The 22,947-nt window shown below is 35.3% G+C and overlaps 2 protein-coding genes and 1 long non-coding RNA gene across 9 annotated transcripts; 2 read left to right on the forward strand and 1 right to left on the reverse strand.

The window, feature by feature from the left end:
• Window positions 1-1,164: 1,164 nt before the first annotated feature.
• On the forward strand, window positions 1,165-5,580 carry LOC120328165 (transmembrane protein 126A-like). The gene is made up of 4 exons (XM_078114233.1): window positions 1,165-1,399; window positions 3,653-3,849; window positions 4,172-4,286; window positions 4,648-5,580. Exons 1-4 carry the CDS (start codon window positions 1,305-1,307, stop codon window positions 4,904-4,906), a joined length of 666 nt encoding a protein of 221 aa, XP_077970359.1. The 5' UTR covers window positions 1,165-1,304; the 3' UTR covers window positions 4,907-5,580.
• On the forward strand, window positions 5,525-10,362 carry LOC120327913 (uncharacterized). The gene is made up of 7 exons (XM_078114232.1): window positions 5,525-5,664; window positions 6,107-6,208; window positions 6,886-7,085; window positions 7,741-7,903; window positions 8,471-8,692; window positions 9,254-9,340; window positions 9,758-10,362. The coding sequence occupies exons 1-7, from the start codon at window positions 5,650-5,652 to the stop codon at window positions 9,941-9,943; spliced, it is 975 nt and encodes a 324-aa protein (XP_077970358.1). The 5' UTR covers window positions 5,525-5,649; the 3' UTR covers window positions 9,944-10,362.
• Window positions 10,363-17,326: 6,964 nt separating this feature from the next.
• LOC144425053 (uncharacterized) lies at window positions 17,327-22,865 on the reverse strand. Of its 7 annotated transcripts, none has more exons than XR_013477233.1 (4): window positions 21,463-22,865; window positions 20,933-21,011; window positions 19,855-20,318; window positions 17,327-19,194 (listed from the first exon to the last, which is right to left on the reverse strand). It is a non-coding gene; the product is annotated as an uncharacterized LOC144425053 (long non-coding RNA). The 7 variants fall into 7 exon arrangements; XR_013477229.1 differs by lacking the exon at window positions 17,327-19,194 and having other exon boundaries at window positions 19,855-19,950; window positions 20,223-20,318; window positions 21,093-22,865; XR_013477232.1 differs by having other exon boundaries at window positions 19,855-21,011.
• Window positions 22,866-22,947: the final 82 nt, after the last annotated feature.

Consider the following 22,947-nt stretch of genomic DNA (forward strand, 5'->3'; position numbering starts at 1 on the left):
TCAGTTGTGTTTCGGAAACTTAAATATAATCAGATAATTCAATGTCACTCTGTCTTTCTAGGAGTTTTAATTCAATTGCAGTAATAAAAAATTAGTGTAGAAATAGCTGTGATAGACTGGGCTAAAATTCTTTACCGTTACCGGTATTTTTAAAAAAGAGACTGTTGTATGCGATGAATAATAATGATGGTTTGAAACACATACTCCATTCTACAGGCGCCAACTCGCAAAAGCACTTTTAAAATAGCCCCGAAAATTTTGCAATGGTAAAGTACAAAAGAGAATTTTTCGGGGGTCAAAGGTCCATGGGGAAAATTCCCAGGAGGTGAAAGGTCCAATAGGTTGCTTGAAAAAAAGGTTGGTGCCGCTTCTCTAGTAGAGAGAGAGAGTTTATTTCATTTTGTCAAACCAAGAAAACAATTTATGCACACATAAACAAATATCAAAAAAAATAGTTTTCGGTATATGACTGGGGGGCAACGATACGACCTTTGGGTGGGGGTCATCAGAGTCAGTTGCCACCCAATTATATTAAATAAGCATAAAAATAACAGGTTCGTGCCAATATATCAATGTCTCTCACGATTTATACTATGTACAATATTTACATGAATTTACTATTTTCAATTATGGAAGCATTCTTTTAAATAATGGGATTTTGCACAAATTGAAATTATACTGCAAAATATAAAATGATCGAAACGAAAAAAAGTGGGAAAGCAGGTCAGACAAGCTACGGTACCGGTACCGGTACCGGTACCCATTATTCTGCTATTTGGGTAACTTGTTTTATTGAATGAATATAAGTTAAACATATCAAGTTGGATTTTGAATAAGCAAATATGGGTGGAGTTCTATTCTACTATACACACACTAGTGCAATGTAATCAGAAGCATGGGTTGGGTCATCAAAACAAATTAGAATTTGGTTTAAACAACAAAAAAATGCATTTCAAAAATGCAATACATTGTAAACTTTGTATAAACAAACAATCAATATTAAAATATCAAGAAAGGTACCGTAATGAAAAAACACAACAGTTGACTTAATGTAGGAATAGCCTAATTACATGAATTAGGATACGAATACCAGTAAATAGAATAGGCCTACTTAATGTAGGAATAAATAGTAGGCCTATCTGTCTATTGAATGCTTTACCGATATTGTCTTATATTAACTTTAGGACGCTGCTGGTCTTAAAAGAGCTATTATAGGCCTAGCTCTGTATAATCAGATAATAGTCTGGTAGTAAACGTGTGTTGTCGGGTGAAAAGGATACCGTACCTACCGGTACCGGTATGCAATGGTGGAAAAAAAAGATCATTCCAGTTCTTCAAATCCAACTACATACTATGACCTCTTGGCCAGTAAAGTGTCACAGCTAGCTCAAAAAGAAAGGTATGGAAAACTGATGCCATTTACTCGGAATTATGTCTGATTTATTATACCGGTACCTGCATTGAAATCGATAGGAATGCAGCCATGACTGCATGAAATGCAGAAATATTGCTTCTGTACTTACAGCCTTTTACAGTATTTTTAATATTACGTCAGTACAGTACCAAAGGCTACTAAAGTGACTCAAGAACCTCTGTGAAGTTAGCAGAAAATCACGAAATTAGAGCTGACAGAATCGCAGAAAATTCCTACACATAAAAACAAATGTTCCCAATCATTTTGTGCTAGGATGTGTATATTTACACATTATATACATGTGTCGTAACCCTACCGTTTGTGAAAAATTCCTGATGTGAAAAAAGTGAAATTTCATCTACAAAAAAGCAACAGCGTCGTTTTACGGTTGCGTATCATGGTTTCGCTGTCAAAACGATATAATTCTGTGTGTTATCACCGTAGCGCAATTAGCCAGACTTTTTTTTGCCTTCACGATATATTATCTTTTATATCCGAATTTCGGAAAGCGTATTCACCTTTCTCTCCATGAAACAGACATGAAACGAATTTTACCGCCCGATCAAAAGGACAAAAAGGTTATAAGCTAATTTAAGAACTTTCTTTTCCTGACTCAATCACTTTTATTAATACAAATCACAGCGCATTGAAAAGCAAAATAGAATTTATTAACATTAATTTTATGTAATACAGGTAAATAATGTATTTCATGTAAATTTCTCGAGATATTAGAAAAAATATTATTTTGACCATGTAGAAATGCCAATTATTGCCGATTTATTCATGTGTTTAGTATCAATAAAAAAAAAGAGGGTTTTAATTCAAAGCTGAGTTTCAACGTGAATATTCAACTCTTGAGTATTCAAGAGAATACCAATTTGCAGAGTTTTTCAATTATTATTTAATACGAAAGTAACACGGACACAGTCAAAAATTAAAAGCATAGAAATGTCAACTATTCGCTTCACAAATTTTGCATCCCGGGGTCAGTAATGATAATAATGTTCGCTTAAAATTGGGACCTTAATTCACAAACTGTGATACAAATCCTACACAGAAGATAAAAATCAGAATAAAATTAATTTGTGTTTTGAATGCACTATTGCACCCCTTAATAGTTGTCTTTAACATCTTCGTCGATGTGAACTCACAATCATGTTCAATATATAAAATCCAAACTATGATATCCGCCGTGAGGATAAATATTTGCTAGTGAATAAAAAAGTACTTTAATATAGTTTAACTAACAGTTGAGGTTGCGTGAAACTAACTACCTTTCCTTGCTCTAAATGCCTTTGCATATAGTTTAACAGCATTAATTGGGTATCGGCCGCCAAAACGATCGCGGTGACAAAAAATTTAGTCAGGCCTTCGATTATGAAAATATTATGAAATAAAAAAACGTGGCTCTTACGGAGTTTTCAGTTATCTAGTAAATTCAAAAAAAAAATTTACTGTGACAGCGATCGTTTCGGCGGCTGACTTCCCAATTAATGTTGTTTAGAATGACAATACTCATTATTTGATGTTCGTTAAAAATATTCGAATAACTCGATTAAAAAATACGATTCTACCCGCCACTAATCATGGCGCATGTAAATAATCATTTAACGGAAATAAAAAAAATCGACTCCATTAACAATGAATTCCAAGTAATAGTTTCACATTTCATACTTTTGATCGGCGCTACATGCGAGCAAGTACATATAAACCATTATGACGCTACTGACATCTGGGAGTTATAGTTCTCTCTAAAAAATTAATTTTACCGATTTTTCACGTTTTATTTCTAAATGCGGGTACCCGCTGACTACGGATTAATGGGAACACCGTCAGGCAAAGAGAGACGGGCTGCACGTAACTGTGGAATTTTGATGTGAGCGACCATACATTATACTTATAGTTCATTAAACGCATTACGTCGTCGTGAATTGCACTTTCGGTGCACTGTTTTAGTTTCATTGTATGTCGTGTATGTCATCTACTACATTAAGAAGGGGTATTATAGAATCTGTAAAGCAACGATGCTAGAGATACTTGACTTATAATTTTAATGTAATTTATTTTAGTCAGTTGTAATAATCAAGGTATTTCACAACAATCTCTTATGGAAATAAAATTTAAATGGAAATTCTAAGATGAAAAATTGTCAATGACAAGAAAAATACGGTGCTCTTCGCACTGGATTTAAAAATTATCATGCCAAGTTGCCGTTATGCTATTGTTGTTCTTTTTAAGAAATCTGCTGCAGTTTGATAATGTGAACATCAGAAGTGCCGTGGCCACTGCATCTGCTATTATTATGAATGTTGCCCTCAAGCGAGCATTGGTCTTGTACGAAGGAGTAATAGTAACAGCGGTGTCTGTTTCGATCACTGCCATTGGATCACATTTTGCACTAGATAAACTTCTTGTTCAGTCTCCAATGTTTTCAGGTATATCTTATATACAAATTCCTGAAATTAAAAATTTTTTGGATTTAGAGAATCTGATTTTTGAATCAGCAAAAGTAACTGCCAGTAGTAGATCGTTACCCATCGAACATACCAACAGCTGTTGTAACTAACACAGAAATAGGCGATTTATAAATTTAACTTCAATGTGCCATTGTTTATAGGCGGAAATTAATGTGGCCCACACGCTACTGTCATAAAGTTTGCTGACAACTTATTCAAACCAATTTATGGGTGTGAAACTAACGGAGGCATTAATCATGATTATTGACAACATTATCATTAAATTACACTGCATATGTAGATCCTGATTTTTGCATGACATGTACTACAATTCGAGGAGGTTTTTCTCAGGCTGTGTCATCAACTATTCTTCCAATTGCAACTTCCTTAGCAGCAAATGCTGTTATTGCTGATCGGTAAGATTTTTTTAATGAAGAAATAGGCATGCATTATACCATTCTATGGATTAGTGAATAATTTGGTAAGAAACAATTATATTCAAAAATTTGACTGTAATTGATGAATTGGTTAAATTAGTTAGGTTTACAGCGGAATTATGAATAATATTGTTCAAATTTGCTGCCCTGCAGGCTAATCAGTTCAGTGGGAAACTAGGTGGTATTTGATAGTATTCTTCATGGGTTGATCAAATAAAATTGCAGACTATGATTTCAGAGCATTGAAATATTCATATGGACAGCCTAACATCATTTCAGTGTCTCTATCGAATCAATTCTCTGATTTTTTCAACAGTTTTGTTAAATTTTTTCATTTCAGGTACACTAATTTGCATATACCAGCACTAAGATGGAAAAATAGAATAGAAGCCTATAGATTTTGGAGCGGAAAATTGCGATCAACAAAATCTTTATTCCTTTTAAGTCTTGGATTTCAATCACTTTTTGGGGCCTATGTTGCTTATAAACAAAGTGTTATCATGAAAGAAATACATAATACTGTAACTGATGAAGAACTTGATGCAATAGCTAATGCAGTTTCTTCTGATTATCGAAGTTTGGTCAAATACAATGGATAGCTGATGGAACCTTTTGTTGATCACCAAGTGATATGTAGTGCAGTTTGCTTGTGGAAGTTACACAACCATATGGATAGTTTGACTTTGCTGTCAACTAGTATTTGATGGCGTCATCGTTAAAGTTATCTTTTTTGACTTATAAGAACTTTGTTGCAAAAATGTCAAATCAAAATGCCATACATAACATGATTATTGTTTAGTTTTTTATCGATTTAAATTGAAAAGGTGAAAAATATACTACTGAATAATCCAATGATATCAAAATTTTTCTGTACCATACGATAAAGTTTTGTGTAATTTGTGATGTATGGTGCAATTGATGCAAATTTTAAATTGTAACACCTGATGCTATTAGTCGACATGATTTTGATGTAAAATTTGCATCTTGCAAAATAAATATGTGGTGTTTGAAGTAACACGTATGTACCTTATTGTTGATTCTTCTTCCCTGCTTTTGTGTTTGTGGATCTGCTAAATTGTTTGTTTCTCTTGGTTTGAATGACTTATTTTCTATAATCAGGAAAAACAACCTACGAAAAATGTGTATTCTGTTAGTGGATTCATACCACTTTGTGACAGTTTACTACAGCTTTATATTTGCATTGGTTATCAGCATTTCTCCTGCACCATGCTGCTATTGCTACATTTCATCAACACTGTTTTCATTTTTAAGATGAACAACTAGTTCTAATGCTTATGATAGTTCAGCTGGGTAATCAACTTGTTGAAGACAACGGATAGAAATGCAAGACGGTGAGGTGAAATACAATTTTTGAACTTTGAAGTGGAATGAAATGTAATGGATATTTTTTCCAACTCTACGTACAATTATTTCTGGCATTGGTGGGCTGCATTGATAAAAAAACTTAGTTTTAGTATGACATGTCCTCTCCAGTTCTTGCATCTTTGGTTCTTGTTAATGGTATATATTACATATCTTCAAAGTTTTCCCGCCTATTTTATTGCATTTTGACTGTACGTAGTTCAGCTAAATTGTGAACAGAGAATTCAAAAACGAAGAACCTACAAATTGCCCTGTTAGGATGGTAATTATACATGCTAGTTAACGTTGCATGTTTGTTTGTTTTGCTGAAAACCTGAATAATTTTAGATATAATTGATTTCTGAGTCTGAGATATGAAAGCATTTTCAATATGTCATTCTAAAATACATTGTGGTTTTTATTTCTTGTTATTGCAGGCTGATAAAGATGTCTTAACAGACGGCGAAGAAGAGAAAGCGGAAGAAGACAATACAAATGATGATTTTGACATAAGGAAAGCAGTGGAGGCAGATGCAGAAGTAAGTCTTATTTGTAATGTATTTCAATTTTATTAACTTCGGTTACACTGCTAAACAATACAAGCATGCCTAAAGACCCATACTCTGTTATTGTTCAGAGCACACGAAACCCATTACAGTGATACCTTGGTAGTCAAATGACTCAATACTCGAACAATTCAGTAGTCGCCAAAAAATTCTAGTCAAAAATGTGCTCGAACATGCCTCTTGACCATTCAACAAGGGAGCGATGCTCAAATATACGGACACAAAGCCCAAAATGAAGTCACAGTAGACTACTGGTACATCATCGCACATAAAAACGAATTCGACGAAAATTTGTGCACTTACAGTAACTAACTGATAAAATTTTCATTGTTATTATATTTACTCTTTAATATGTACGCATTTAAATAATTATTGTTGTTTGGGACTCGTTTGTTAATATTTCTGGTATTTTGGAATATGTAAGAACGAATTAAAATAGTCAGCATTGTTGTTTGTTACCCAAAAAAGATTCGGTACTCTGACAAATCAGTATTCTAACAGCAATCTGGAACGAATTATGTTTGACTACCGAGGTATCCCTGTGATATTATCTCGATGTTATAGTAGGGGTTCTATCAATGTTTTTGTTGACCTGTGGTCTGATTAATAGCAAAAAGTAATTAGGTGTTCACTATTTATTTTATTTGCAGTATGTTAATCTTGAGCACTTTCGAATCGGGGATTTAAAAGGATTTGAATACCTTACCCATGTTGTTGAACTTTGCTTGAGGAATAATTCAATAAAGAACACTTCAGGATTGCAATGTCTTTCGGGAACATTAAAAAATCTTGATCTTTATGATAATAAATTGAAGAAAATTGAGAATCTAGATGACTTAACAAAACTAGAGTGAGTTCGTATATATTTATGTGTTGATTTTGTATCCCTACCATTTTGTTTTTCTAGTCTGATTATTTTATTGAAGCCATTTTTCTGAAATTCAATTCTGAAATTTGACTCTTTTCTTCCTATCGAGTTATTGATGAAACATGTATTCTACTGTATATGACAACTCGGTGAACTGATTGAGTGATTTTTTCATTAATTTGTGTGTCTGGATGACCCATCACAATAAAAGAGTCACATACAATTACGTTGTATTACTTTAAATATCTTTCAAGTATCCAAGATTCGACTCGAAAAAAATATTCAATTCTATTCCTAATTCCTCAGATATTTGGAAATGCCTGAAATTTGAATATTTTACATATTCAAATTTTTTGATCAATCAGTTTGAATTCTGAACGCTTTACTAGGTGATAAGATACATTTAACTTTCTTTGACAATTTGGTTTATTTTTCTGCCAAATATGAATATGTTGTGAATTGTTTTTATGGCTTATTTTCACGCTGTTCCTCTAGTTTCACAGTAATATAAGTAAGTTTAATAATATTACAGTATATATATATTCGCTTTAGATATATTCTCAACTGATGAGAAACCATGGTAATTGGTGAACATCTTCACAGCAGCAAATTTTAAATGTTCAAAATCCTTTTTCAGGGTTTTGGATTTGTCCTTCAATTTAATAAGAAAAATGGAATGTATTGGAAGTTTGACTCTGTTAAAGAAGCTCTACTTTGTTTCAAATAAAATTTCAAAAATAGAAAATTTGAACTCACTTACAGAACTTACTCTGTTGGAGTTGGGTGACAACAGAGTAAAGGTAAAAGCAATATTTTATGACATCAGTTTTTGTGTGTTTTCCACTGCTCCAGATAATGTTCTATGGAATACCGGTATATGGGCTGTATTCTTTGTACACTTTATTAACATTTCTTATGGTTGAATGTAACTAAGTAGTGTATTAAAATATTTTTAGTACATCCAAATCCAGGTAAACATACTCATAAATGCATTGACTACTGCATGCTTTCTCTTGTTAACAATTCAATGATATAAAGGCCATGAATATAGTATTGGAATTGGGGGATGTTTGAGCAGATTGTAGAGTTGGAATTGCTCTGACTACCCCTCCGGGATGACAGAATTAATGCTTCTTTGATATTTCAATTAAGAAAAGCGACTCCATCTCATAAATTTAGGGTGTCTGTCTAGAAATGTTCTATCTGCATAATTAAAAATTGACTGGGAAATCTCAAAAAACTGCATTTAATTTGAAAATAGGATATTGGCTTTGACATGAATAAAGTCAGACAACCCCGCTTCTCAGCCTGGTATGAATTCCCTAAATTGATCATTCGTACTAATCTCTACTTTTTGTATTTCTCAGCACATAGAAAATCTTGAATCTCTCAAAAATCTGGAAGAACTTTACTTAGGAAAAAACAAGTTGTCAAAAATTGTTAATTTGAATGCATTAGTCAATATTAAAATACTTGCATTGCAAAGCAACAGGATTACTGTAATGGAAGGATTCGAAACACTCATCAACTTAGAGCAATTGTACATCAGTCACAATGGGATTGAAGTTCTACAAGGACTTGAAAAGAATGTAAGAAACAAATAAATGTTTCATTTTATGTTATAAATACACTAGAACCTCGACTAGAGGAAACACTTAATATGAAATTTTCAAGTTACGAAACGTCTTCTTGTAGAAATATTGTTCCGAATAACTTTCTATTTATTATGCAGTAATCTAATTATAATATGTATTAGTTACAGGAATTATAATTTATACAAATATTATGTCCTAGTTTTGTGGTGGCTTAAAATGTGTTCTGCTTACGAAGTGGCAATGTTTTTTTGTAACGGAAAATCGAAATAAACACTTACTTACTTCTCAAACGAATTAATTTTGTACGTAGAGTTTCTACTGTAATTTCTCCAATACGAGTTCACGACTAATAGATCTTCGCTTTAGAACTATAATTTACAAAACCACCAATACTTCTAGCTTTGAGCACCACTAAAATTTATAGAACACTTAATTCTACAAAGTAGCTCGTTAAATAATCATAGGAAATGAGATAGACCGTCTATTACTATTAATTCAATAGTTGAAATGTAACCAATTTGTAGAGCTGTTTCTGAACTGTTTCATTATTTGCAGGTAAAGCTTGACACTTTGGATATCGCAGGAAACAGAATAAAAAGAATTGAGAATATTAGCCATCTCAAGGAACTTCAAGAGTTTTGGGTAATCTGCAGACTTGTTCATTTCACAGTAGTTTTTGTGCATGCCTATTTTGTTATGTGTAGACAGTTGTTTTAATAAATTTATCAAGTTCTTCTATCCCGACAAAGACTCTGAAAAAGCAGCCAGTTTGACACACAGGGCCCGTATTTACAACTGGGAATTGCTTTTTATTCATTGTTTTAATTGTCATGTGTGAAATGATGTAAATGGATTAGACGCCTCGACTGACTCAGACCTAACTTTAAGATTTGCATGGAAGATCCGAGATAATATGTTCATGTATACTCACTTTTGGCAATTGACACACACTTTTGGTTTAAGTAATCCCCTTTTTTATGAATCCGTAAAGAGCAAAATGCCCATGATTAGAAGTAAACATATTTCTGGATATGATCAACATAAACTTTGCATTTGCAGGCTAATGACAATCAGTTACACGAATGGAAAGACCTTGATGTTTTGGCACAGTGCACTAAACTAGAAACTGTATACTTAGAACGTAATCCACTACAGACTCAACAAGTTGCTGACTATAGAAGGAAAGTTATGCTGGCTTTACCATCTGTGAAACAAATTGATGCTACCATGGTGAAACTTTCATAGCATAAACTCTCAAACATTCCAACAAGAAGCATACAGTGCATGAGCCAGGGGTTTTCTTCCTCAGAGGTTTTATTCCTCTGAAGCTAAATTTGTAATTTTTTTTGCATCAATTAGAACCAAAATCATGATTAATGTATAACATAGTATATATGGTCAAAAAGATTTTGGATGCTTCTCATGGTCTCAAAGCCATAAAACTAGTTTTTCTGATGAAGTTGAAGCTACTATTAATTTTCAATTAAAGCGTCAAACTTCGGATGTTGCTCACATGGTAACACCTGCATGTAATCAAGGTTTAAAGTTTCACGATGTCCAGTCTGTGCCAGATGTTCGCTTTTATATCACTGATGTTTTTCGAAAATATTCATGTTATGATCGTATATTTTCTATATAATGAAACACTGTATCTACTGTTGTGATTCAGCATGATCAATACCACGTTTCAAGGCTATATTCACATGATTTGAAATATCGCACTTGTGTGAATTTGTAACTCTGCGGAGTGGACTCGATAGACTGGTACCGGTATGAGATTGTGATACTTCTAAAAACTAAGCCATGCCCAAAGTTTGTCAGGAAAAAATGGTGAGCAATAAGCAACCATGCTCTAAGTCGATTGGTGATTCACATGGTTATCGGAGGGTGTGTTTGTGTTATATGGTCAGGTCCTATTGTATTTGGTGCTCGAGATCGATCAGGATTGGCATGCATTCTTTTTGGAACACACAGTATAAGGCAGGCCTGCACAACTCAAATTACCACGAGGGCCGCAAGCATAAATCTGAAGGCCCGACGGGCCGCAAATTTTGCCACATACATATTTCTCAAGAAGAACTACAAATCAAAATAATATTGTGAAACAGTTAAATTTAATGAAACACTTTTATTACTTGGGAGCTTGAAAATATGAATAATCTTATTTTCTTGAGTAAAAACAAGGTACAGTATTTTGCATATGAGATGGCAAATATGTATTTAGTAGTTCATCTACCTTGAAACCCACCCTTCATTTTCAATATTTCTTTTTAAATAGAATTAGATATTGCGTGTTGCGGTATAAACTGACTGCAGGTAAATTTTTTACTCGGGGACAGTTTTGTAAAATCTCTCAAATATATGTATGACAATTTATTTAGTCATATGTACCATTATCGGATATTTCCATTGTAGTCTAGAAAAACAATTCGTTTAGTAGCAATAGATCTTCCTCTGTTGTACTTTTTTGACTGGTAAATTACATTTTTCCACAAAATCTGCTCCAATTTATTTATACGAGAATTTTTGCACCATTCATGAATGAAGGAATTGTTTTCTAAGTTCTAAATTTGAACCAAAAAAGAAACTTCAGTTTCATAAGTGAGTAAAAAATAATGGGGTTATTACTATGTTGCTAATATGCACTAATGGGTGTGAGATTGTATACCGATATTGTTTTAAGCGTGATTCAGTTTGAATACTGAGATATCTAAATCAGGGTTTCGCAAACTGGGGGGCGAGCGACGAATTTTAGGGGTCGCAAAGGGCACACCAATTTCACACAAAGTTCGATATTTATTGAAACCAGTGCAAAACATAAATCTCACGATTTCGAATATGATCGGAGTAACGGCGCGCTTGCATAACAATGCCGGCTTTGATTGTTAGACCCGAGAAGTGGCGTGTTTCCAAATCACCCGCGGGCCGTACAGAAGTATCTAGCGGGCCGTATGTTGTGCAGGCCTGGTATAAGGTCATATGCGTGGGTTAGAATCCGGTTGACGATATTTAGAATTTATCCTGTGGGGCAGGGGCGGACTAAGCCCCTTTGGTGCCCTAAGCACTAGAGGCTTTGGTGCCCCCATATGTGTCTTTTAAAATACATTAAATTTAGTTGTATTATCCATCAAAAATAATCACAACCAACAGTAAAAAATACAACTTCTACGAACATTTTTAGGTTTTCTTACATTTTTTTGACTGTGAAATTTTGCTCATATTCCCAAAACTAATTTTATTCTTACATAATACATCTTTTACATTAAATAATGAACAACACAAAATTTTGAAAAGATGAAATTGAAATAAAACAATACCAACAGTAAGGAAGCAAACGATGTTTTTCGGTACATTTACTTGGTACATTCATACGGTACATTAATTTTTTTAGCTTAGTATTTGATTAGATCCTCAAAACTAAGCTTATGTAACACATCTGCCTCTATACTCAACAGAGATAAAGCATCTAATATTCTAGTCTGTCTTGTTTCATAGTTGTTCTGTAGGGGTTTTTAATATACTTCAGCTGAGAAAATGAACGTTCTGCTGAACAATTTGTGATCATTAATGTTAAAAATATTTGAAAGCTATTGTCTACATTTGAAAAGGCGCACTCAATGTTATTTATAATCTACAAGAATTTTGTAAAGTTCAGCATGACTGAATCTTGATTTTTTTTCCTGTGTCATTGAATTTATGGAGCACATATAAATGAAACTGCTGAAGCTCAGCTGAGAAATTACTGTTGAAAACTTCTGGGTAAGCATGAATAAGCTTTTGACAACCCTGCGAATACCTTTCCTTCTCAGCAGATGAAGAGACATTTGGTTGCAGTGGTAGCGTGAGCGCTTCATAGCGTTCAAATTCATCTCGTGGAATGCGCAGCTGGCCTCGTAATGATGCATACAGATGCGCGCATGTTTGTAAGTCTACATTCTCACTTTGCAGAACTTGACTTACTCTGTGAAAATTCTGTAAAATTTCATTCCAAAACAATAACATAAAACGAATTCCAGCTCTTGCATTTTATCTGCAATATAAGTATTCTAGCTGCCTAGATTTGCATCAACTGACTTAGCAGAATATGATTTCCATATATTCTGGGAATTGTCACGATTAAGACTCACGCGTCAAGTCTCAACGTGAATCGAAATACCAGATGAACCGAGTACAAACTGCAGTTTAAAATTTTACCAGTACTTATTAGTCTAGTCTACCTTACCAGAAAACTCCCCAACTTCGCTGACCTCTAGATCGTCGAAATGCGATCGCGGAACCGCCACATAGTGCGCCATTTCTAATTTTGATGTTGTCGCTACACCAAACTTTCGACAAGTAAGTTTCAGTGTTCATCACTAATGTACCTTCCCCGAGCATCAACCTCCTTGTTGACCTCGAGTAATTGGCCAATCAGCAAGATGCAAAAAAGTGACGTAACAATGCACCCTTTTCGCATCCGCTCAGACACTTTTCTCACTCAGATTTTCAGGCATGGTTGTAAACATTACCTCGTTTTCGCGTTTTTTTATCTCTATTCGTTAGTTTTCAGTTGTGTTTCGGAAATTTGAGTATAAATCAGATAATTAAATGATCACCATGTCTTTTTATAAGTTTTAATTCAATTGCAGTAAATGAAAAATTGGTGTAAAAATAGCTGTGTTAGACTAGGCTAAAATTCCTTACCGGTACTAAAATAAAAAAGGTGATTATTGTACGCCATGAAACATAATGATGGTCTCAACAAATACCCCATTTTACAGGGGCCAACTCGCGAAACCACTCTTAAAATAAGCCCCGAGAATTTTGCAATTGTAAAGTATAGGAAGAATTTTTCGGGGGTCAAAGGTCGGGGAAAGGTCCATTGATGTACACGATTTTTTAAAGGTAGTTCGCAAACCTCCAAACATTGATCGAGAAGCTTAATATGATGCTTGAGGAAAAGAAAATACGAACAAGTCTGAGTTGTTTGTTCAACTCGTAATATTTTATTAAACACCGATGAACTATTGAAAATTCTGTTATAAAAATTTCTGTGGTGCCCCCCTTTGCTTGGTGCCCTAAGCACGTGCTTATATTGTTTACTGGTTAATCCGCCCCTGCTGTGGGGGGAAAGGAAGAACGGTAAGATGATTTAATCATATGGCGAACCACAGCTAGTCGTCCCGGGTCAGGTATGGGATTGGTTGCCCAGTTATTTGTTCCATATGCGTGGTTGGGGAGTTGCAACCGACCATCAATTACGATCACGTAACCTCTCGCACATAAATATCCTCCACGGGTTGCAAACAAATCAACGCAGGATAATCAGAGGTGCGGTGGCTACAGTATGTTCCCCAGCTTTTCTCTTTAGGGGGGGTGTTTCAAAATTTAGGGGGTGGTAAATAATTTGCTATCAGAGATAAAACTAGGCTATTTGTATTCTTAAAAAAATGGTATGTATTTGAGAGACGATGTACATGGGAGCCCCCCCAAGTTGATTGACGGCGATTCAAAATCCACAGCAGAATGAAATTGTAGGGCCAGAAAAGGGGGGGGGGGAGCGAAGAAAAGTGCGGGACGACACGGCTGGGGTTCAGGGCGCGCTTAAGCGCCCTGAGAAAAATTTGATAAATAGGCACCAAAATAGGCTCTAAGCTTGATTTTAGATACACCTAGCATCGCAGTTTGTTATGTAATAAAATCAATAATTATAATATTTAGCTGATAGAATTCCCGGGGAATAGATAACAAGCACGGCTTTCAACCGTAAATATATACTACTACGTTTCAACAAGTAATTTGCAAATGATAGTGACTAATGAAGTTACTTGCTCATCTGTCATTGTATGAATGGCTACTTATGGCTAGTTTTGTTACACATTTCTAATTTTTTTGAACATGTTTGTTTGACTTTTGTATGAATTAAATTTTGAAATACGCTCGTCAACTGATCATAATGTTGTATTCCCTCAGAACTGAAATATTTTGTTGGTAAGAAGACAAATCGCTGAAGTTTGATTCTTTTCAATAAAGAAATAAAAACGCTGTCATTCATCTAAAAAACGTCTGTTTTCAGTGCCTAGTTTTCGTTTTGTGACATCTTTAAGCTTTCTTAATATACGGCTGATATCTAAAATACTGCAGTGTGTAATCATTATACCCATACCTATACATAAGATACCGGAATAATTCAATTGTTACGAAATAAACGTGCTTAAACTGTGATAATGATGTAACAATAGACGGTATCTAAAACTCAAAAGGTACCACATGAAGGGTTAAACTATTTCACTCAAGTTCGGCGGGCCATTTTAAATGGTCACGCGGGCCGTAATTGGCCCGCAGACTGCGGTTTATAACCCCTCAGTGTGGAATCGCACCTCAAAATTAGGGGGGGTGTTTGAAATTTTAGTGGGGGTGTTCACCCCCTATAGGGGGGGGGGGGGGGGGGGGGTAGGGAAATCACTGGGTGGCTAGCTTATTTTAATGCTCGGCACGATGCGCCGAGTCATGTGCGAGAAAATTGGCATAGTCCTCGGCATTTTTTTCTTCGCGGATGATATTCCCGGTATCCAGGGATGGGCAATGTAGAATAATTTACTATTCAAGAATAGTTAAATCGAATTCAGAATACCGAATCCTATTCTATTTTCATACTTATTCAAATAGGCTAGTGGGAATTTTCCTGATTGCTGGATTTAGAAAAATTGTAAATGTATTACTATAAATGTATTATTTATTTGGAAATGTCCTTAACTTGGATTTAATTTGATACTAAACAGGCATTTCCCAGGACAATTAAATCTAAGAATATTACAATATTTTTGCTTTCAATTGTTCCAAATGTATGTAATATCTAAATACTGATATGCTAAAATAGGACACGCTTCAAACACTTTAATAGTAGACGGTTAAATACAAAAATAGATATGAAACGGCATTAAATCATTATTAGTGTTAGAGTGCCGAGTGTACTAAAACACACCCGCTGAGAATTAATTAGATGCAGGACCAGCGTGTGGCCACTGCAGCCGGTGTAAAATATTAAATTTAACCACTATCAATTAAAATCAACTTTTCATTCCGTGCGATCAAGATGTGCAAAACAAGGTTCCAGTAAACGCGATTTGGTAGTTAGTTATTAGTTAATATCATCTAAAGACGAATTCATTTTCTATTATTATCGTTACATATCATTATCTACCCAGACTAGGCCCTACTCAAACTCAATACGTACGGTAACTATTATCACCAGATGTGGCATCTTATTTTAAATTCATCGGCGAATAAAATTACTAGAGACACTCGATCAAACGTGCGTCTATCTTGAACGATAGAAACGGACCGGAAAATATGTAATCTTTTGATAGTGAAATTTAAATGCGACAGATTGTTGTGTTTTGCTATATAACTTTGTATTTCGGAAACTGGTGTAATAAAAGTAATAAAATTATTCCTAAATAATATTTGATTTAAATTAATCGCAAGTAATGTCATAACATTTCACGCCTGGCTTTTGGTTTACATGCATCATTTTCTAGGGAAAACTCGCCGGTCGCGGAAAATCATTTACAGTAATGTAAAATGAAGCAAGGCACACCTGTAAACAATTAAAGATTGTTGCAATCAGATTATCGGAATATCGCCAGTAAGTCGGCATAAATAATTTTTATTATTAAACCCTAGCTAGATAGCAAAGCAGGAAAACGCAAAAAATGGTGCAATAACGAGTCTTCGTCGTAAGGTGTACCGGTACTTCACGACTTCTTGTCCAGAATACGCCGATTAAGATTACAGTTTAGTGAGTTTAATTAAACGAGAGAAATTTCCACGCGAGAAAGACGTCTTCAATTGATAAATTAGAAACCCTAAATACAAAGATTGACGCACGGCGAAAACGCAAAAAATGGTGCAATAACGAGTCTTCGCCATGAGATGTACTTCGCCGACTTCCTGTCCAGAATACGTCGATTGAGATTACAGTGTTTGAAGTTTACCGATTTTACGGGTTCTTTCCGAGCAGACGCAAATCTATTTAAACGAGAGAGATTTCCACGCGGGATATTTAGAAACCCGAAATGCAAAAATCGACGCATGGCGCCGGAGAGGCGGAAACCGAATCCTGTTGGATCCGAATACTTTGGGATTCGAATCCTCCGGATTCGGTACCAGTATTCTATATTGCCCATCCCTAAATACACGTTCAGTTTCGTTAGATATATGTGCGCAGTCATTCAAGAATTGCAATATTGATGTTTGTTTAGCCCTAACTAATTTGATTACAAGATGTGCTATAACTTTATGATTTTCCTAAAGTATAGGTTTAGCACAGACCGAAGCGACTACAGTCACTTTGGCACAGGCCAAATAAATACCTAGCTTGACTAGGTACCGGTACGACCAGTTAGCGGCGAGCTTGCAGTCACGCCGTTAGCGGTCTTACTACTTACTGAATACAGCGCGAAACACCGCAAAGAGCGCAAAACAGAGGGAAACAGCGCAAAACAGTGGGGAAACAGCGCGAAACAGTGTGAAGCAGAAAAAAATTTTGTAATGAGTTCGGGGCGCCTTGTTTTGAGTTGGAGTACCACGGCAGCAAATTAAAAACACAAACCAACGTATGTAGCCAGAAATGCTGTAATGGCAGGTCTGCCCCTGCTTGTGACACATTTTGGGTGCCATAATTTAGAACATTTTCCATACATATGGTTGGCTTTAGGGTTAGGGTTAGATAAAAAGGGACCTCCAGAAGTATGTGCACCAAGATGGCGCACAATCTGAAAATAGTATGTGTGTGTGTGTGTGGCGGATTCGAGTTGTGCGACATATTGCTGCACATACTTCTGGAGCACCAAAAAGGTAGATAAAATTTCGCATGATGACCTATAATCCGGTACATAACCTTGTAAATATACCGGAAATAGCGCCATAAAACCATGGCGAGAGGCGCCGTGGTTCTTTCGTGGCAGGAGGTGGTAATGACTGCGTCTCCTGTTTTGTGCTGTTTCCCTCTGTTTTGCGCTGGTTTCCTTCTGTTTCGCGCTGTTTTCCTCTGTTTCGCGCTCTTTGCAGTGTTTCGCGCTGTATTCAGTAAGTAGTAAGACCCCGCCGTTAGCTAGAATCGTAGTAGTATATATTTACGCTAGAATCATTTAGTTTGGGTTGACATTAACATTGTTCCGTCTGATGTGGAAATTACTCGCGCAGACGCAGCATTATTGCGTTAATGTAAGAAGTTCACACAAAAATAGTCCACAAATTGAATATCTGTTAGGTCCAAGCAAAATATTGCCTGATGTGATGGGTATTTCTGAGACTAAGCTGGGAGAGGCCTCACCTGATGTATCCATTACTGGATATGATTTTATTCGTAAAGACTCTTGCACCAAAGCAGGAGGTGTTGGTTTATATATATTAGAAATACGCGACGATCTTAATTTAAATTCTACTGGATGCGAAGACCTATGGATTGAAATTGATCAAGCTGGATCAACCCAAAACACAAAAAACATTATTATAGCTGTTGTATATAGGCACCCATCATATAAATTGGATGATTTTGTTGTTGTTGATAAATTTGTCAAGTCCCTAAATGTAATAAGCTCTAGGGGTGTGTGTGCCTTTATAGTTAGTGATTTTAATATTGATTTGATGAAATATTAAATTGATAATAATGTAACCAAATATGTTGATAGTGTCCATTCTTGTGGTTTTTTATGTGGTATTAATAAACCCACACGGGTTACTAGTTCAACCGCTACTTTACTAGATCATTTTTATTTTAATAAGCTAGAATATAAAACGAATACTAGCATCATAAAATATGACATCTCAGAACATTTCCCCATCTTGGCTCATATACACCTCAAATGCAAGAAGTCACAAATCAAAACACTGGGACGTGATTATTGTAACTTTAATGCTGATAATTTCAAAGATCACTTAAGTCTCGTAGTTGATAAAGATATTTCCAGTCCAGATATAAATAAAAATTCAATTCAGTTATAAATACAATAAAATCTGTGGTTGACCAGCATATTCCCTATGAAGCTAATTCAAAAAATAGTATACTGAAGCTGAAACCATGGATTTCCAAGGATCTTTACAGATCGATAAAAACCAAAAATAAGATGTACAGTAAATGTTGTAAAAATAGGTCTCAGTTAAAGTTAAGAGAATACAAAAAGTATCGAAACAAGTTATCTAGGGCTCTTACTAAGGCTAAACAAGATTATTATAAAGCAGTTCTTTCTCGCTACCAAAAAGATATTGCAGAAACATGGATTCAGATTCGTGAAATTATTGGCACTTCATCAAAGAAAAACAAATAACCTCCCTATCTTATAGTTAATGGAAATAAAATTAATGATGGCAATGCAATTTGTAGTGCTCTTAACCAACATTTTTTAGAAGTTGGTCCTAAACTTGCTTCACGAATAAGTCCAGTTGCAGCACACCATATGCACACTCTTGGGACAAGCACGAAAGGTTCTTTTTTCCTTCGTGATACAACTCCCCTGGAAATAGAAGAGCAAATTGACAAACTGGATGTGCACAAGGCTGTAGGTAGTGATGACATACCCATAAAGATTTTCAAAATTGCCAAGTTTGTCTTGTCACCTATTTTGTCTGAAATTTTTAACAAAAGTTTCCATGAAAGTGTATATCCAGATATTTTAAAAATAGCAAAGGTTGTGCCACTCCATAAGAAGAGGATTAAATATGACCCAAACAATTATAGGCCTATTTCTCTCTTATCGCAAGTAGCCAAAATGTATGAAAATATTTTATATAATCGAATCAACTATTTTTTTAAAAAAACAGGTGTTTTAAGTCTTTCTCAGTTTGGTTTTAGAAATGATTATTCTACTGAATTAGCAATAGCTAGGCTTAAGGAAATGATAATGCATAATAGTACAAACAAAAAGATAACATGCGCGATTTTTTTGGACCTCGCTAAAGCGTTCGATACGGTTAACCACTCGATCTTACTGCATAAATTACGCCATTATGGTATAAGAGGGAAATCACTTAATCTTATTGCGTCATATTTAAGCGGACGCCAGCAATATGTTCAAAATGGGGAATTTTTTTCTGAAATGGGCATAATCAAATGTGGAGTGCCACAGGGCTCTACAATTGGCCCACTGCTTTTTTATGCTATATAAATGATCTACCGGCTGCATCTTCTTTCTATTCCACGCTTTTTACATATGATACTTCTCTTTTGAAGTCCGCTTCATCTCTGTCCGAACTTGAGACTGTGGTGAACACTGAAATACAAAATGTTCATATTTGGCTTAGGGCAAATAAATTATCTTTAAATTATTCTAAAACAAAATTTATGCTTTTTTGTAATAAGGGAATAGATACTACTAACTTCAAACGCTCTTTAGGCAGTAAAATAATTGAGCGAACTAATAGTATAAAATATTTGGGGGTCACGATAGATGATAATTATAGACTAAGACACATAATCAAATGTGGAGTGCCACAGGGCTCTACAATTGGCCCACTGCTTTTTTATGCTATATAAATGATCTACTGGCTGCATCTTCTTTCTATTCCACGCTTTTTGCAGATGATACTTCTCTTTTGAAGTCCGCTTCATCTCTGTCCGAACTTGAGACTGTGGTGAACACTGAAATACAAAATGTTCATATTTGGCTTAAGGCAAATAAATTATCTTTAAATTATTCTAAAACAAAATTTATGCTTTTTTGTAATAAGGGAATAGATACTACTAACTTCAAACTCTCTTTAGGCAGTAAAATAATTGAGCGAACTGATAGTATAAAATATTTGGGGGTCACGATAGATGATAATTTAAGCTGGAAACCGCATATCAGTCAACTAGCCAAGAAGTTATCACAAACCGTTGGTATTTTTTATAGACTAAGACACATTTTGAATTTAAAAACGCTGAAAGTAATTTATTATAGTTTATTTCATTCACGATTGCAATATGGAATCCTTAGTTGGGGATCAGCCGCCAAGTCTTCATTACAGCCAATCCAAGTCTTACAAAATAAAATAATTAGGTGTATATCATTTTCAGAGAGGAGTCGTATAACAAACATCCGACTTTTCTTTCAAAATGAAATTTTACAGCTATCAGAGATGCATACTTTAGAAATTGCAAAATTTATGCATCGGCATGAAAATGGGCTTCTCCCCCCTGTTTTCAAGGAAAATTTTACTCATCTAAAAGATGTACATAAGTATGGTACTAGATCCAAAAAAATTAGATCTTACTTTACACCACAGGTTTCCACTGATGTTGGGAAGCGATCTTTAAAATATAATGGCGTGCAGGTTTGGGGTGGTGTCCCATCTGAAATAAAAAATGTGTCTCTATCTTTTTTTACTAAGAAAATGAAAAAGCTTTTGCTAACAATGTATTCAGATTAGTTACCATTTTTTTTTTTTTTAAATCCGTCATTAATATGATTGAATATTGAAATATCTATTATTCTTTCAGTTTGCATTATATCTTCAACTTCCGATTGTATATTTCCTCAGGATTAGTTTATACTGTTTAACAAGAGAGCTATGCTCAAATATATGGACACGTAGAGCCACATAATTTTAATGACGTCATAGAGAGAAAAAAAAAGTAATAGCCTCCTGGAAAAAATTCCATCTTTAACCAGTAAAAATTTCAATGCCATTTGGGGTAGTATTCGAAGAGAAAAGCGATTTTTTAATTATTATGTTGACGAAAAACAACAACAACAACATAATATTGTTCGTTATGTACACTACGTGTCCAATAATTGTCTTACCTTAATATTTATATAACATGATAGGATAGGATTTACATATTTATCCCGGGGAAGAGGAAAGCCGATAAGACGGCTTATCTATATGGCGAACCACGGCCTCTCGTCCGGTTAGCATTCCAAGTCGGGTATGGGATTAGTTTTACTGTATTGTTTGTTTTTCGGAAGCATGGACTTGGTGGTGGAGGAAGCCGTAACCGACCAGCGGTTACGTGAACCACCCAACGACGGCGAGGAGTCCAGCAATCCTCTCGCACATAACCATCTCTGCATGGGATTCGAACCTGCGAACCCACGCAGAGTAATTAGAGGTGCGTTGGCGAGCGTATTCCTAACGCTTAGCCCGTTGAGCCACACCGCCGCGCCATGGTGCAAATGTGTCTGTGCTATTCTGTTCATTTTATACTGAGCCCGACTCTGTTATGGCGATCTGTAATGTACTAGATCACAATGTAGCACTGGTATTATATATATTTTACACATGTCCTCTAAACTCTATCACAATGTGCGTTTAGTGTTGAATCGTGGAACTAAAATATCTGCCGACTCATTCTCCGTCTTTTTTATATTTATATTGTAACAATTAATTCCGACTACTTAATCAATAACAGTGTTAAATTGGTCAGGAGCCTTGATGACCTTCAACGGTCTTGCATACCGTACTGGCCAACACAAAACAATGTGTAAATTGGACTACTTCTATAAAAATCATCGATATTGTTTTATACTGTTTTTCATTGTTTTCATTATAGTCTAACTCTATAAAAATTATCGATATTATTTAATATTGTTTTTTCATTGTTTGTGGAAATAAATCTCTCTCTCTCTCTTATGTGAACGGTGTTTGTAAGTCAGACATGCTGCTTAGATGTGTTGTGTTCGTCTAGTTTGCTATGTTGCAATGTTGTATTGAGCATTGTTACGTCACTTTTTGCATCTTGCTGATTGGCCAATGTTACGAAGTAAACAAGGAAGTCGATGCTTGGGGAAAGGTCCATTGGGTGCTGTTTTGAAATCGCAGGGTTTGTGGCTGTCATATTGTAGAGGTGTTATTAGGACCTTGTCCGTGTTTGTGTCGTCTTTCTGCGGACCAGCATTAACCTTTCCGCGGCCCGATGGTTGCCGACTACCGGTACCTATTGATTAAGACTACATCTGACTCCTCGACTCTGTACAGTCACATCTGTCGAAGGGATAAACTGATCATCGGGCTTTCGTTGTTCAGGGTTGTGCATTGATAAAAGCCAGAGCAGACAGGCAAAAAAGGTAGGATACCGGTACCGTACAAAACCTTTTCAGATGGAACATAGGAAGGAAGATCAGGTGATAAAAGTTTATTTTAAAGTCAATTATATTAAGCTGAGTGAAGTCTTGCGGTGTGGCGCATCGTGCTGAAGCATTAGGAATACGCTTGCCACCGCACCTCTGATTACTCTGGTATGATCGAATCCCACGCTGGGATAGTTATCTTCCACCATCAAGTCTATC

Source organism: Styela clava, chromosome 7 (assembly GCF_964204865.1).
Source record: "Styela clava chromosome 7, kaStyClav1.hap1.2, whole genome shotgun sequence".
Taxonomy (NCBI): domain Eukaryota; kingdom Metazoa; phylum Chordata; class Ascidiacea; order Stolidobranchia; family Styelidae; genus Styela; species Styela clava.

Coding starts and splice junctions, on each gene's coding strand:
- LOC120328165 (XM_078114233.1), top strand. CDS start 1,305: ATGGTGGAAAAAAAAGATCATTCCAGTTCTTCAAATCCAACTACATAC. Junction 1,400..3,652: donor CAGCTAGCTCAAAAAGAAAG/GTATGGAAAACT, acceptor GTTCTTTTTAAG/AAATCTGCTGCAGTTTGATA. Junction 3,850..4,171: donor TCAGTCTCCAATGTTTTCAG/GTATATCTTATA, acceptor CTGCATATGTAG/ATCCTGATTTTTGCATGACA.
- LOC120327913 (XM_078114232.1), top strand. Junction 8,693..9,253: donor TACAAGGACTTGAAAAGAAT/GTAAGAAACAAA, acceptor CATTATTTGCAG/GTAAAGCTTGACACTTTGGA. Junction 9,341..9,757: donor AGGAACTTCAAGAGTTTTGG/GTAATCTGCAGA, acceptor TTGCATTTGCAG/GCTAATGACAATCAGTTACA.